We start from the raw sequence: 17,065 nt of genomic DNA on the forward strand, positions 1-17,065 counted from the left end.
CTCTCTGGGCAGCCATGTCTGCCTGTGATGGCCTGTCTCTATGGCCAGGCTGTGCTCACTGAGTCTGTATTTAGTTAATGTCTTCCTTATTTTTGGTTCAGACACAGTGATCAGCTATTCTGCCATTGTGTACTGTCTTTTTAGATTCAAATAGCATTCTAATTTATTTTGCTTTAGTGTAACTTCTTTCCAATAAACAATGTATTTTTCTTTTTGCTGTTTTGCTTTTTGTTTTGTATTAATAAGGTGGCTGCTGTCTTGAGGCTCTGTGGGGTTTGGTGAGCAGAGCCTCTGGACTAGCTGGATGAGAGGACTCTTATCTGGCTTCATCTTTTGGCATAGAAGGGCTTTGTGGTGGAAGGTATTTTCCTCACTTTGGCTAAGGTGTAGGTAGAATTTAGTTGTTTTTTTTTGTATTTTGATGAGTAAAGGATACACTCCTAATTCAGCTCTGCAGGCATTGTTTGGGGCTTTGTGTTGAACTCTTAGTATGTTTTTACAGAATTCTGCGTGCAGGCTTTCTATGGGGTGTTTGTCCCACTTGGCAAATTCTTGGTTTGTAGGTGGGCCCCAGATTTCACAGCCATATATCGCAATGGGTTCTATAATGGATTCAATAATTTTAAGCCAGATTTTGATGGGGATGTCAATTTTAAAATTTCTTTTGATGGCGTAAAAAGCCCTTTGTGCCTTGTCTCTAAGGTCATTTGCAGCTTTTTGGAAGTGGCCTGTGGTGCTGATGTTTAGACCAAGGTAAGTATAATTTTTGGTGTATTTTAATTGGTCAATTCCCAGGAGGAATCGATATTTGGGATCCTGATTTCTTTTTTTGGAGAACAAGAATTTTTGTCTTTTTTAGATTGACTGTTAGGGCCCAATTTTGACAGAATCTGTGCAGCAGGTCTAGATGTTGCTGTAGTCCCAGACTCAGTGGGGACTGAGTCTGGGACTCAGACTGCATCCCTGTCTTACTCCTCGACCTTGGACAAAGAAGTCTGTATGCCTTTGTCCAATTTTGACTGCACACTTGTTATTTGTGTACATTGATTTTATGAGGTAATAATTTTTCCTCCCGACTCCGCGCTCTATCAGTTTATATAAAAGGCCTTCATGCCAGATTGAGTCAAATGCTTTTTGGAAATCAACAAAGCAAGAGAAGATTTTATTTTTGTTTTGGTTAATTTGTTGGTCGACAATTCTTTGTAGAGTATAATATATGATCCAATGTACGGAAATTTGGTAGAAAGCCAATTTGACATTTGCTCAGTATATTTTTTTCGCTGAGAAAGTGCAGGAGTCTGTTATTAATAATTCTACAGAGGATTTTACCCAGTCTGCTGTTGACGGTAATTATTGGGATCGAATTTTTCCCCGTTTTTAAATATTGGGGTGATCAGACCTTGGTTCCAGACTTTAGGGAATACACCAGAACTGAGGATGATGTTAAACAGTTTTAGTATGGCCAATTTAAATTTGTCATCCGTAAATTTGATAATTTCGTTTAGTATATCATCAACAGCGCAGGCTTTATTGGGTTTTAGGTTTTGTATTTTAACTTGTAGTTCATTCAATGTTATTGAAAAATCAAGAGGGTTCTGGTCATTCTTAATTGCAGATTCAAGTAATTGGAGCTTATCGTGTTTTTGTTCTGCGTTCTTATCTATGTACATGAAAAGCTTGGAGAAGTGGTTAATCCATATATTCCCATTTTGAATTGGTAATTCTTCATGTTGTTGTTTATATAGTCTGTTCCAGTTTTCCCCAAAAACATTTGATTGAATAGATTCTTCAATTACATTGAGCTGTTCTGTGATACATTCTTCCTTCTGTTTTATACTCTTTAAGTGTTATGCCATAGTGATGGCGTAGTGCCTGGTTATCTGGGTCTCTGTGTTTCTGGTTAGATACATTTCTCTTACATTTCTCTTCCTCATGCTTCTACATTCCTCATCAAACCATTTCTCTTTATAATTATTGGCCTTTTTGGGATTTTTGTTTGAGGTTTTAAGATTAGATAGAGAGGCAGATATATCAAATATGTGGTTTATGTTCTGTATTGCTACGTTGACACCTTCACTATTACAGGGGAATGTTTCGTTTAAGAAATTATCCAATAAAGATTGTACTTGTGGCTGGTGGATAGCATCCTGATAGGTTTCTTGGCTATCTTTCCGCCATCGGTAAAGATTACTAATGCTATGTAGATTGCTTGTTTTAGATAATTCTTGATTAGTTAATTCTTTGTTCACATACAGTGTGATTTTGCTGTGGTCTGGGGTAGATGGGCTTACTGTGAATGGTCTGAGAGACTCTGGGCTGAGGTCTGTGATACAGTAGTCCACAGTACCACTGCCAATAGATGAGCTGAAGGTGTACCTTCCGTAAGAGTTCACTCTTGGCCTACCATTGACTATATAGAGACCAAGGCTGCGACACAGTTGTAGTAGTTGAGACCCATTTCTGTTAGTCATTTTGTCGTAGTTGAGTCTCACTGGGCACCTAGGGAAGCTGAGGCTGTCTCCACCAGGTAGATGCTTATCCCCTGGTTGCAAAGGACGTTTGGTTGTTCTCCAGTTCTGGAGTTTAGGTCACCACAAAGCATTACATTTCCCTGGCTTTGGAAGTTGCTTATCTCTTCTTCTAATATGGAGAATCTCTCTTCTTTAAAATAGGGGGATTCTACTGGGGGTATATAGATGGCACATAAGAAGACATTTCTCTCATTTGAGAGGATTTATATCCAATCTATTTCTATCCAAATGTGAAATGTTTCTTTTTGGATCAATTTAATGCCATGACTTAGGTCTGACCTATACCAAATGAGTATACCTCCTCAGTCCCTTCCCTGTTTAACTCTTGGTAATTTAGTGGATGGGATTATTAGTTCTTTATAACCTAGGGGGCAACCAGTAGGTTCATCGCCTCTACTCCAAGTTTCCTGTAGGATAATTATGTCTATGTTTTTTATTTCTTTACAAAAATCTGGGTTTCTGTTCTTAAGGCCAAAAGTAAAGGACCTCAGTCTTGTATATTCCAGCATGATATGGTAAAAGCTTTGTAATTCATAAAATATTTTACATTTACATTTTAAAATTTTAGTCATTTAGCAGACGCTCTTATCCAGAGCGACTTACAGTAAGTACAGGGACATTCTCCCCGAGGCAAGTAGGGTGAAGTGTCTTGCCCAAGGACACAACATCATTTTGCGCGGCTGGGAATCGAACTGGCAACCTTCAGATTACTAGCCCGACTCCCTCACCGCTCAGCCATCTGACTCCCTCAACATTTCTAATATATTGCTGTTATTATGCTATAAGATGCTGGCAGAGCATGCTGAGCATCTGTAGAATGTTCCTCATCTCGCAGGATGATGGGGCTTGGTGTGTTGCTCTACTCACAGCTTGAGCGTAGCTATGGCGGCCAGGATTGGGCTCTTGTCGTTCTGTGGATGGGTTGTAGAGGCTGGGGAGGATCAGGTAGGTTCAGGGGGGGAGGATATTGGGGCTGACCAGGGTTGGTTTGGGTAGAATGGATCGGGAGGTGGGGACTCTGTGATGGTAGGTATTCTGGTCCTGATGGAGTCTGTCTGTCTGTCTGGTGGTGCTGTAGTCTTGTGGGGGGGTTCCTGGCTGTAGGTCCTCTGTGTGCAGCTCCTCTTGTTGTAGCTCCAGGAAGACTTGTCCTTGCTCTGGTTGAGCTGTGTGGCCTTATGCTTCTCCTATGGGAGTTGTTGGGGTTTCGATTGAGCGCTACATCTTTGAGTGTCTTGGCGAAGGTAGGGATTACTGATTTGTAAAGGTGTACTTGGTCATACAGACAGTCAAGATCAAGTGTGGGGTGGTGGGCCAGTTGGACGTTAGGCTTGAGTGCACAGTCTCTGGATATGCTGGCATTAATCCTCTGGATGGTGGCAGGGTGGAAGTCTTTTCTTGGTAGCAGCGTAGAGATCACTACTCTTGAGTTAGGGAAAGTGTGTGTGGCTTTCTCTATCACACCTTTAAGTGCAGTGGCCACTTTATCTTGCAGTACTCTTAAGTCGTTAGTACGCGTATGAATAATTATGTGACTGGGGGATCCTATCTTTCCTTCATTCAGCAGGTCAAGGGCACACTGGATGTTTGGACACCAGAGTTTTGTAACTTTGTGTCTCGGAAAGAGCTTTTTTTCTTCTATGTGCTTCCCATTTGAGTCGATTAGGAGCACTCTTTCTGGAATGTGTGTTTCCTCTGTTGGTGGTGTGGCCTCGGTATGCAAGGGGCGGAGTTCAGTTGGTCTGGATTGATTTGTCCCATATTGTCGAGGTTGTTGTCGAGGTCAGAGGTGGGTTGGTTTGTTCTTTGCTCTTTTTCATGCCTCAGCTCTCTTATCTCTTCTCTCATTGCCGTCAGCTGGGCCTGATAGTTCAACCGTTCTTCCTGTATACTGTATCCCCTTCAGTAGCTAAAGTACCACGTATTATGTTCTCCTCTCCTTCTCTGTGTGAGCTCTCAAACATAGAGTCTGTTATTTGACCAAGATGACCAGAACCAGTGATTTTAAAACCCATTCAGCCATGTCTTTAATAATGGACCGGAACTGTCCGGAACTGTCGAAGCTTTTAGACGGCAGCACATCACATTCCACTTACCATGCAAGGTCAAAACACACACATACACACTGTACACATGCACACACTGCGCGCACACACACACAGACTGAAAGCCACACACAGTTGAAGGAGACGGAGAGAGATGCCGTGAGAGTGATGGGCTGGCTTTGTCTTTGGAGTGACATGGACCACACAGGAGCCAAGGTTACTGGTGTGATATTAAAGCCTATCACAGCTGTAGCTGTCTGTGTTCATCTGTCTGTTCCATAGACCAGCCTGCCATCCCTCTTAGTGGAGTGATGTTCTGTTCTTCAGTCCTGACAGACGCTCTGCACCCCCTCCCCCCCCATCTGTCTTCTCTCTCTCTCTCTCTCTCTCTCTCTCTCTCTCTCTCTCTCTCTCTCTCTCTCTCTCTCCCTCTGTCTCAGTCATTTTCTCCCTCCTCTCCCTCTCTCTCCTTCTCTCTGTCTTTTTTTTCTGTCGTTTTCTCTCCTCTCTTTCTTTCTCTCTCTGTCTCTCCCTCCCTCACTCATTCTGTCTCTCTCTTCCTCCTCAGGTCTGACTATGAGGTGGAGTATGACAGCTACCCAGATGACATCTATGACAGGTAGGAGCCTTGGACCAGCTCTCACCTGAACTCTCACTTCAGGTCCAGCTCTCTGTAGTCTCTGTTATTCCTGCAGTTTACTAGGGAGTGTGGAGGAGTGTTAGACTGACATGATGTTTAGTCAAAAACACAAGGGTTATTTCAGTGCGTGCAGTCAGACTGACTCATGGACTGGAGAGTTGGTTGAGGTGGTGTTATTTAATAATAATAATTATTATTATTTTTAGATTTGTGTAATGCGTTTCACCTTTCTATTAATCTTCCTCCTCCTGCCCAAGAGGAAATCGTACACAACAGCCACCTGGCAGATGTCAGTGGTCGAGGCAGAAGATGAGGGCTGGGGTGATGGAGGCAGGGAATGATGGAGGCAGGGAGAGAGCAGAAGATGAGGGCTGGGGTGATGGGGGCATGGGGTGATGGAGGCATGGGGTGATGGAGGCAGGGGGTGATGGAGCCAGGGAGAGAGCAGAAGATGAGGGCTGGGGTGATGGAGGCAGGGGGTGATGGAGGCAGGGGGTGATGGAGGCAGGGGATGATGGAGGCAGGGGATGATGGAGGCAGGGGATGATGGAGGCAGGGGGTGATGGAGGCAGGGGATGATGGAGGCAGGGGGTGATGGAGGCAGGGGGTGATGGAGGCAGGGGGTGATGGAGGCAGGGGGTGATGGAGGCAGGGAGAGAGCAGCAGCTGTTATGTGATAGATGTTCTACCATCAGTCGTGTTGTTAAACCGCAGGAGAACTGCAGCAGCCAGGACGTAGCGTCCATGAGGGCAAAGGTTAGAGATGTTTGGACCTTATTAGTCAAAGGTTAGAGATGTTTGGACGTTATTGGTCAAAGGTTAGAGATGTTTGCACCTTATTGGTCAAAGGTTAGAGATGTTTGGACCTTATTGGTCAAAGGGTATATATGTTTGGAGCTTATTTGTAAAATGTTAAAGATGTTTGGATCTTATTGTTCCAGGTTTATGGAGACTACTGCTTTAGTAGCGACATCAAGGAGTGTTCTGGGATAATCAGTGAGAGTGTTTCTGCATCTGCATGTGGCCGTCTGCTCAAGTGGGATATCTTGAGACATGCTCGAGTGTCACTTTACTGCAGGTCCTCTTAGAACACTGTTATACCCAGTCCAACCCTCCAGGCTGCTGACTCCCTCTCTCTCTCTCTCTCTCTCTCTCTCTCTCTCTCTCTCTCTCTCTCTCTCTCTCTCTCTCTCTCTCTCTCTCTCTCTCCCCCCCTCTCTCTCTCTCTCTCTCTCTCTCTCTCTCTCTCTCTCTCTCTCTCTCTCTCTCTCTCTCTCTCTCTCTCTCCACTTGTCTTTGAGAGAGGGAGTCAGCCTGGCAGAGCCACGCAGAGTTTGTCCCCCGGTGTGACTCTTAAGAACTACATCTCCCTGCATGCTCCCTCCAGCCTGCTTCCCTGCCTGCCTGGCACAAAGGACTCCATAACACAAAACACAGTGGATTTTCCTTCGCTAACTGCACGGATTGCGTATAACCAGCGATAATAGTGCGGCTTGATGGTGAAAAGGCTTGAGGGAGGAAAACGCTTTAGTTGGAGTTCTGCAGGGAGCCTCAAAGCTATCTCCCGCCTGGCCTCCAAGCTGCACTTGAATGGGGGTAATTAGCTGAGCTTTGATTGGCTCAGGGGGCTCTCTTTGGCAGGCACTGATGAGGAGAGCTGCATAGAGGAGCGATAAGCAAAGAGAAGTGCTGAGGAAAGGAGGGGAGGAGGGGGGGGGGGGGGTTCAGACAGAGTCAGTGTGACTGAGAAAGCATTTCTACTGATTTTGAAGAGCTGCAGACTTTCGGTATGCATAGAGAGAACCGGAAAAAGGATATAGTATCATTCACGTACACCTTGTATGTTTTTCTGTTTATCTGCGTATTGTTCAGGATGAACGCATAATTGCAAGTCGCATTACGCCAAGGGCACACCAGCTTAGTTCACGAGCCAGGGATGAGTAGAGGTACCTTGAAGTGTTTTTCCGTGGCAGCCAGGCGTTGCTGGTTTGTCCTTGCTTATTGGTGGCCAGTGAGGCATGTTGACAGACTGTCCCTGTGGAGCAGTCCCCTGAAGGTGACACAGCTCCTGTTTCTGTACACTGAAAACTCAGCGTTTTCATATTGCTGAGGATAATCTGCTGCCGTCAGAGGTAGCTAAGGGGACTTTTAAAGGAAAACATTTTCCCAAAGTCCGGTGATTTGTGTGTGTTTCGGCTCCTGTCGGTGGAGGTTCCAAGGCCTCACTTAATATCCTTTAATATCAAATCACAGCTCAACGGGATATTCCTTCCTGTAAGGACTTATTTGGCCTTGCAGGTTTTCATCATGTGTTTTCATCATCTCCTCCTCCAGCACCCAGCCCTCTCTCTATCCTCCGTTTCACCATCAGTGTGTGTGTGTGTTTTGTGAAACCAGAATCTAACCCCCTGCATCAGCTAGCTGGATATGATGATCCTGGGCTGGAGTAGTCTAGGGAGGGTTGTTCCCGCTGGTGAAAGTGTTTGTTGACCCTCCCTCCGTCCACATGACCTAGCATGCCCTGCGCCTGTCTGCTGCCGGGGGAGATTTCACAGCCCAGCAAGCGCTGGTCGTTCTGCATGGCTGAGCGCTCTGTGTAGAAACATCGCCTGGGGCACCCAGTCAGGGGGAACTTAACACTGCAGGAGAGAAAGGCTAGAGCAAATAGCGGATGAGTGGAGGGAGAGAGACGGCGAGAGGGAGGTGGGGGGGGGGGTGAAGTTAGGCTGACATTATGAAAAACGAGTCCCCTTATTTGCTAGCTTGGAAGCAAACATCTTTAGATAGAGTCAGCTTTCAGCTCAGAAGCCTCTTCCTCTGCTCTGTCGTGTGTCTCATCCCAGCCTCCCTTCTCCCTCCACGCAGCCCCCAGCATGAGGCCAGCCTCCCTTCTCCCTCCACGCAGCCCCCAGCATGAGGCCAGCCTCCCTTCTCCCTCCACGCAGCCCCCAGCATGAGGCCAGCCTCCCTTCTCCCTCCACGCAGCCCCCAGCATGAGGCCAGCCTCCCTTCTCCCTCCACGCAGCCCCCAGCATGAGGCCAGCCTCCCTTCTCCCTCCACGCAGCCCCCAGCATGAGGCCAGCCTCCCTTCTCCCTCCACGCAGCCCCCAGCATGAGGCCAGCCTCCCTTCTCCCTCCACGCAGCCCCCAGCATGAGGCCAGCCTCCCTTCTCCCTCCACGCAGCCCCCAGCATGAGGCCAGCCTCCCTTCTCCCTCCACGCAGCCCCAGCATGAGGCCAGCCTCCCTTCTCCCTCCACGCAGCCCCCAGCATGAGGCCAGCCTCCCTTCTCCCTCCACGCAGCCCCCAGCATGAGGCCAGCCTCCCTTCTCCCTCCACGCAGCCCCCACCATGAGGCCAGCCTCCCTTCTCCCTCCACGCAGCCCCAAGCATGAGGCCAGCCTCCCTTCTCCCTCAACGCAGCCCCCAGCATGAGGCCAGCCCCCCTTCTCCCTCCACGCAGCCCCCAGCATGAGGCCAGCCTCCCTTCTCCCTCCACGCAGCCCCCAGCATGAGGCCAGCCTCCCTTCTCCCTCCACGCAGCCCCCAGCATGAGGCCAGCCTCCCTTCTCCCTCCCTTCACAATCAGTGGCCATTGTATCCAGCTTGACAGGGTCCACCGACAGTTTCTGTGAAAAGTACCGTGTTTCTCAGATTGTTCAGAGAGCGTCACATGTGATCTTTACGCAACCTTTAGAACCTCTCCAGGTTAATCGTGGAGCCATGTTTGAGGAGCTTGGCCCCCACCCCTCCCCTCCAGTATTCTGAGTAGTAGATTTGTCTGGGTTTGGGTCAGGACAAAAACCATCAGATCCCAACCACAGAATCCCTGTGTCCCTAAAACGAGGACGCCTTCGAAACATTACATTTGGATTAGACTACATTACACGTTCAGACTGGATTAGAACGTTAAATACTAGGCATTTGATTTATGCCCCAATGACAGAATAAGACATTTAAGACACTTTTCCACACAAACGGTTTCCTCTTTTGTCTCTGTCACTCACACACACACGTGTCTTTTCTCAAGCTACATTTTCACATCAGGAATGACAGAGCACCAAGTCCCTATCTGCGTTCCAGACTTGCTCATAAACTCTGTGTGTCCGTAGGAAATGAGACGACAGCCTAATCCTCAGAAGGTTTCTCCTTGAGCCCACGTGTCAGTTGAGGCCCTGTGTAAATATTTATTGGCAGTTATCTGCTTGGGTGCGGATTAAAAGCTTACCAAGGTACAGTGGTGGCAAAGTAACACACTCTCCTTCATAGACTTTGCTTTGTCACTGTATAATTCACATGTACAATAAACATTAGGATTCAGACTTTCCTTAGTCAGCTCAGCATAGCGTTTGGCATGTTCTGTTTTTCAGAAGAGCTGAAATGTAGAAATCTCTCTGCTGAGTTCATGTTATGGTTGTGAATTCTCAAAGCCTTCATGGAAAAGTAAGAAGAAGTTGCTAGGAGCCAGACAGTTATAGTATCTCCACAGTATATACCACCAGTATATACCACCAAGATATACCACCAAGATATACCACCAGGATATACCACCAATATATACCACCAGGATATACCACCAGTATATACCACCAAGATATACCACCAGTATATACCACCAGGATATACCACCAGTATATACCACCAAGATATACCACCAGTATATACCACCAGGATATACCACCAATATATACCACCAGGATATACCACCAGTATATACCACCAGTATATACCACCAGGATATACCACCAAGATATACCACCAAGATATACCACCAGTATATACCACCAAGATATACCACCAGTATATACCACCAGGATATACCACCAATATATACCACCAAGATATACCACCAGTATATACCACCAAGATATACCACCAGTATATACCACCAAGATATACCACCAGTATATACCACCAAGATATACCACCAGTATATACCACCAGGATATACCACCAGTATATACCACAGACAAGCATCAGATATATAGTGTATTGTATCATATATCATGTCATATATTATATACATGTAAAAATCAATAGGAATGATTCTGTGTGACTACAAGTGCAGGTTTGTGTTTCTAGAAAGCAAGACACTGTAGATCCTCCTCCCTCCTCAGAGACTGCTCCTCCCTCCTCAGAGACTGCTCCTCCCTCCTCAGAGACTGCTCCTCCCTCCTCAGAGACTGCTCCTCCCTCCTCAGAGACTGCTCCTCCCTCCTCAGAGACTGCTCCACCCTCCTCAGAGACTGCTCCTCAGAGACTGCTCCTCAGAGACTGCTCCTCAGAGACTGCTCCTTGTGTGTTCACACCTGTGGACAATACATGTGCTCATCTAAAGCAACCATAACCTCTGTCAAACTTCTAACTAAAAATCTTACTTCCCCCAAAAATCACCCTTCAAAATACCCCTCTCTAATGTGCCTCTCTTAACCCTACTTTCCTCTTACATAACCAGTCCTCTTCCAGCCCTGTGTGGACCGCCCCTGCCGGGCCAACAGCAGAGACTTGTTCAAACTAGTTTTTACTTGTTTTTGGTCTGAACTCATTTCCCCTCTTCTGGAGACTTCTGTTTGGGCTTAATTTATTCTCCATCTTGAACCCCCCTTCCCCCATTCCATCCTCACACACACACACACACACACACACACACACACACACACACACACCCCCACAAACACACGCACACACACACACACACACACACACATCCACACACCCACCCACACACCCACACCCACACACTCACACACACACCCACACCCACACACACACACACACACAGGCAGGCAGACCGTCCAAAAACACAATAAGTAAAGAGGAAAAGTCTGATGTCAGATCAGACAGCTTGGCAGTTTGATGCTGTAATTAACTTACAGTACAGAACGAAGAAAAGGCTCATTCAAGCTTCCAAACACGCTGGTGACCAACTATTTCCAGCTCTGTCTCCATTCATCTTCCTCCTTCAAGTTTTCTGTTTTCCACCTGCTTCATATTTGTATGTTTCTCCCCACCCCTCCCCACCCCTCCCCACCCCTCCCTACCCCCTCCACACCCCTCCCCACCCCTCCCCACCCCTCCCCTCCCCACCCCACCCCTCCCCACCCCTCCCTACCCCCTCCACACCCCTCCCCACCCCTCCCCACCCCTCCCCACCCCACCCCACCCCTCCCCACCCCTCCCTACCCCCTCCACACCCCTCCCCACCCCTCCCTACCCCTCCCTACCCCCTCCACACCCCTCCCCACCCCTCCCCACCCCTCCCCACCCCTCCACACCCATCCCCACCCCTCCCCACCCCACCCCACCCCACCCCACCCCTCCACACCCACCCCACCCCTCCCCACCCCACCCCACCCCTCCCCTCCCCACCCCACCCCACCCCACCCCACCCCTCCCCACCCCACCCCTCCCCACCCCACCCCACCCCTCCACACCCCTCCCCACCCCTCCCCACCCCTCCCCACCCCTCCACAAACAGAACATGAAGCGTAGAAAGATTGGTCGTCTTCCCCTTAGGAAGGGCTTCCTGCATAATGTAGTGAATTACAACTCCACAATGTTACTCTTATGTAACGCAGTTTCTTTATAGATTGTGTTATAGATTGTGTAAGGACATTGTTTTGTGCAGCTGCTGTGTTGCTGGGTCGTGGTCTGTCTGGGGAGAGCTGGATGACAGTGGCGATGAGACAGGAGATAGAGCGGTGCTCTGAGGGGGTAGATGTGCCTCCTTCTATCTCAGAACGATCTAGAACGCAGTGGTTCACTCTCAGCATCCTGGTGTGACATACATGTAGAACTAAGCACGTGCAGACTGGGGTTGTCGCACATCTGCACACATGCACACACACACACACTCAAACACACACACACACTCAAACACACACACACACTCAAACACACACACACACTCAAACACACACACACACACACACACACACACACACACAGGCAGCACTGTGTCAGAATGGAAGCCTGCACTTAGAAAGATGAATGGCTTTTGGACTGCAGTACGACTGATCCCCTGCCCTCTCCTCCACTCAGTAGAGAGAGCGGAAGAGGGAGGGAGGGAGAGAGAGAGAGAGAGAGAGAGAGAGAGAGAGAGAGAAAGGGGGGGGGGGAGAGAGAGAGAGGGAGAAAGAAAGGGGGGGGAGAGAGAGAGAGGGAGAAAGAGAGAGAAAGGGTAACCACAAAGTATATACAACACAAGCAATACAGTCCTCACTGTATGAGATTACTTGTTCTCAAATTGGCTAAAGTAACGGAAAGATTTACATTAAAACCAATGAAATCAGAGTTGATTGGCATAAATAACCTTTTATGAGAAACTTGGTTTGAGGCGCTGAGTTCCAACAGAAGAGTCATTTGAGGCTGTTGAGTCATCATTATATGGATGATGCTGTGACCCTCAGGTTGCTATGACCCTCAGGTTGCTGTGACCCTCAGGTTGCTGTGACCCTCAGGTTGTTGTGACCCTCAGGTTGCTATGATCCTCAGGTTGCTGTGACCCTCAGGTTGCTGTGACCCTCAGGTTGCTGTGACCCTCAAGTTGCTGTGACCCTCAGGTTGTTGTGACCCTCAGGTTGCTGTGATTCTCAGGTTGCTGTGACCCTCAGGTTGCTGTGACCCTCAGGTTGCTGTGACCCTCAGGTTGTTGTGATCCTCAGGTTGCTGTGACCCTCAGGTTGCTGTGACCCTCAGGTTGCTGTGACCCTCAGGTTGTTGTGATCCTCAGGTTGCTGTGACCCTCAGGTTGCTGTGACCCTCAGGTTGCTGTGACCCTCAGGTTGCTATGATCCTCAGGTTGCTATGATCCTCAGGTTGCTGTGACCCTCAGGTTGCTGTGACCCTCAGGTTGCTGTGACCCTCAGGTTGCTATGACCCTCAGGTTGCTGTGATCCTCAGGTTGCTGTGACCCTCAGGTTGCTGTGACCCTCAAGTTGCTGTGACCCTCAGGTTGCTGTGACCCTCAGGTTGCTGTGACCCTCAGGTTGCTATGATCCTCAGGTTGCTATGATCCTCAGGTTGCTGTGACCCTCAGGTTGTTGTGATCCTCAGGTTGCTGTGACCCTCAGGTTGCTGTGACCCTCAGGTTGCTGTGACCCTCAGGTTGCTGTGACCCTCAGGTTGCTGTGATCCTCAGGTTGTTGTGATCCTCAGGTTGCTGTGATCCTCAGGTTGCTGTGACCCTCAGGTTGCTGTGACCCTCAGGTTGCTATGATCCTCAGGTTGCTATGATCCTCAGGTTGCTGTGACCCTCAGGGCCGCAGACACTTATGGTGCCAGAGGCAGTGTCCTTTGTTCCTTTGTTTAAAGACCAGGCCTCTGTCTTCAAGAGAGACACCATATCTGAGCCATGGTGTGTTTGCTTGATGTCTGTTATAGTTAAACACAGGGTGCCAGCCTGTCTGACTACCAGCCTGTCTGACTACCAGCCTGTCTGACTACCAGCCTGTCTCCCTGCAGGGTGTTTGAGTACCAGAGAGTCCCAGCCTCCATGATGGTCCCGGTGAGGCCCAGCCTGGTGAAGCGTGCCCGCGCCCCCCCCTCCTCCTCTGCTCTGCATCGCTGCAGAGACCGCTCCAGCAGAACGGGCTCCTCCAGCAAGGCTAAGTGTGAGGACACACACACCACACACCTCACACCACACACACCTCACACACACCACACATCTCACACACACCACACACCTCACACCACACACACACCACACACCTCACACACCTCACACACACCACACACACCTCACACACACCACACACCTCACACACACACCTCACACCTCACACACACCACACACACCTCACAAACACCTCACACACACCACACACCTCACACACACCACACACACCACACACACCTCACACATCTCACACACACCACACACCTCACACACCTCACACCACACCTCACACCTCACACACACCTCACACACGGTGTGGTGTACGCACGGTGTGCATGAGTGTTGGAGCCTGTGTCATGGCTTGTGTTCATGGGTAGCAGGGCAGCTCCAGGCTCCAGAGACAGGCTCCAGATGGGCCTTTCATTAACAGCCTCTCCACCTCAGGCTTCGTCTCTCTACAGCTCAGTAGAGCCTATCAGGGGCTGCAATTATACCAAGTTAATAGTGCATAACAAATAAGAATTGTTTATACTAGTTTATTACAAGCCTTAATAGCTTTTACTGCCAGCCCATCAGAGGGAAATTAGATTGCCTTTGTAGCTGCAGAGGTCATCAGGAAAGCATCTAACGGTAAAGAGTTTCAGGGTCATTCTCAGTGCTTGGTGATGATTTGAACGTATACCATTAACTTAACAGTGAGAAAAGAAACAATGGTCATTTACTCAAGGAGGAACATCCTAACATGGCAGCTTAAACAGAATGCAGCGCTAAAACGTGTCTTGACTCACTGAAGAGATGTGCTAGGGTAGATGTAATCCAGGAGGCTTCTGTTGTCCTGCCTCCTCTCCTCTCTCCCTCCATCTCTCTCATCCCCATCGCTCCCTTCATCTCTCTCTCCCTTCTTCCTCTGTAATCCCTCCATCCCTCTCTGTCCCTCCATATCTCTCCTTCTTCCTGACTTCTCCTGATATCTTGTTTCCTTTGTAATCCCTGCATCTCTCTCTAACCGTTTAAGATGGAAAGATCTGGGGTGCCATGGTGGCTGACAGATAAGTGTGTGCCTTGTAGGCTGAACAGGTTGTAGACTGAGCAGCCATTGTATATTGCATACTTTTTGTTTTACATTTACATTTAGTCATTAAGCAGACGCTCTTATCCAGAGCGACTTACAGTAAGTACAGGGACATTCCCCCGAGGCAAGTGGGGTGAAGTGCCTTGCCCAAGGACACAACATCAGTTTGCATGACCAGGAATCGAACTGGCAACCTTCGGATTACTAGCCCGATTCCCTCACCACTCGGCCACCTTTATTTGTGTTTTTATTTTATTCTATTTTATTTGAGCTTATCATAGATGTCATCTATGTTCTTAATACTTATATGTTATGTTATGCTAAGTTGCTTGCGTTGTCTTGTCCCAAGAATTTCAGTGCTCAGTCTGAACCTCTGTTGTTCTGTGCACCTGACAATAAAACTTGAAACTTGAAACTGAAAGGTTGTTGGCTGAGCAGGTTGTTGGCTGAGCAGGTTGTAGGCTGAGCAGCTTGTAGGCTGAGCAGGTTGTAGGCTGAGCAGGTTGTGGGCTGAGCAGGTTGTTGGCTGAGCAGGTTGTTGGCTGAGCAGCTTGTTGGCTGAGCAGGTTGTAGGCTGAGCAGGTTGTTGGCTGAGCAGGTTGTAGGCTGAGCAGGTTGTTGGCTGAGCAGGTTGTTGGCTGAGCAGGTTGTAGGCTGAGCAGGTTGTAGGCTGAGCAGGTTGTAGGCTGAGCAGGTTGTTGGCAGAGCAGGTTGTAGGCTGAGCAGCTTGTAGGCTGAGCAGGTTGTTGGCTGAGCAGGTTGTAGGCTGAGCAGCTTGTAGGCTGAGCAGGTTGTAGGCTGAGCAGGTTGTTGGCAGAGCAGGTTGTAGGCTGAGCAGGTTGTAGGCTGAGCAGGTTGTTGGCAGAGCAGGTTGTAGGCTGAGCAGGTTGTAGGCTGAGCAGGTTGTAGGCTGAGCAGGTTGTTGGCAGAGCAGGTTGTAGGCTGAGCAGGTTGTAGGCTGAGCAGGTTGTTGGCTGAGCAGGTTGTTGGCTGAGCAGGTTGTTGGCAGAGCAGGTTGTTGGCTGAGCAGGTTGTAGGCTGAGCAGGTTGTTGGCAGAGCAGGTTAAGAAGGTCCTGCTGACCTGTGCTTCCTTCATGTTTCTGTCATTTCCTCCTATATCCTGTCTCATTTCCTCCTGTTTCCTGTCTGACTTCCTGTCTGGGTCCAGTGAAGATGGCGGAGCTGCTGGCGATAAAGAGGGACTTGACCCAGATCAAGGTGCAGATCGACGGGCTTCTGGACAGCGTGGACAAGATGGACAAGCAGAGGAAGGACCACTCAGGTAGCGAGGGATGGTGATTGGCTCTGAGATACTAGCTCTTCATTGGTTGCTTATCAGGATTCTCCCCATGTCTCCTTGGAGCTGTGGATATTGTTGTTTCTACCGCACACACAGACACACACACAGACACACACACAGATGCACACACACACTGGCTCTTGGCTGATAACAACTGTATGTGATGGCAAATACTGCTGTTCATCGATGCAAGGAGAGAAAATCTGTTTGCCACCAGATTATTGTTGAGAGAGAATGTTAGGCCTGTTAATGATTATATCTGCTATCAAGTAGGACATCTTGCCTCAGTTATAAGAGAAAAAGTTGCAGCCTATTGGGTGATGTTAACAAAGTCAGTGCAGTCAAAAGGAGAATGTTGCTTACATTGTTAAAAACAGGGTATTCAGTACTACATGGACGAGGATTTGCTGCATTGTAAGCTTGTTCACAGTCTGCTTATGTGTGTGTGTGTGTCTGGTACTGTGTGTGTGTGTGTCTGGTACTGTGTGTGTGTGTGTCTGGTACTGTGTGTGTGTCTGGTACTGTGTGTGTGTGTCCTCCAGACTCCCCTCCGACCCGGGAGGGCAGTGTGTCAGATTCTCCATACCGTGGTTCAGTCAGCAGCCTGGAGGACTCCCCCCTCCCCCTCCCCCTCCACAGACAGAGAGAGAGCCCGGAGCCAGGAGAGGCCAGTGATGATGACCACCTCCACCACCACCACAGGGTAAGCGTCTGTGTGCCTCTACTGCCATCTGCTGGACCCTCCAACTCTGCAGCCCTTCACTGCCTCAGCCGTGGTTAACAACGCACTTACATAATGTAAAATTTATGCAATCGACTCGCACTTAACGCGCAAATCCCCGTCCATTATTCCAA

The 17,065-nt window shown here is 48.7% G+C and overlaps 1 protein-coding gene across 1 annotated transcript in view; it reads left to right on the forward strand.

Annotated features, from left to right (window-relative positions):
* The window catches only part of LOC136942299 (RNA-binding Raly-like protein), a 39,345-nt gene extending 22,428 nt beyond the window's left edge, over positions 1–16,917 (forward strand). The window contains exons 3-6 of the mRNA XM_067235149.1: positions 5,145–5,195; positions 13,681–13,829; positions 16,079–16,192; positions 16,850–16,917. Coding sequence (XP_067091250.1) covers positions 5,145–5,195; positions 13,681–13,829; positions 16,079–16,192; positions 16,850–16,917 — 382 coding nt within the window. The remainder of the gene's footprint in view (positions 1–5,144; positions 5,196–13,680; positions 13,830–16,078; positions 16,193–16,849) is intronic.
* Positions 16,918–17,065: the final 148 nt, after the last annotated feature.

Source organism: Osmerus mordax, chromosome 4 (assembly GCF_038355195.1).
Source record: "Osmerus mordax isolate fOsmMor3 chromosome 4, fOsmMor3.pri, whole genome shotgun sequence".
NCBI lineage: Eukaryota > Metazoa > Chordata > Actinopteri > Osmeriformes > Osmeridae > Osmerus > Osmerus mordax.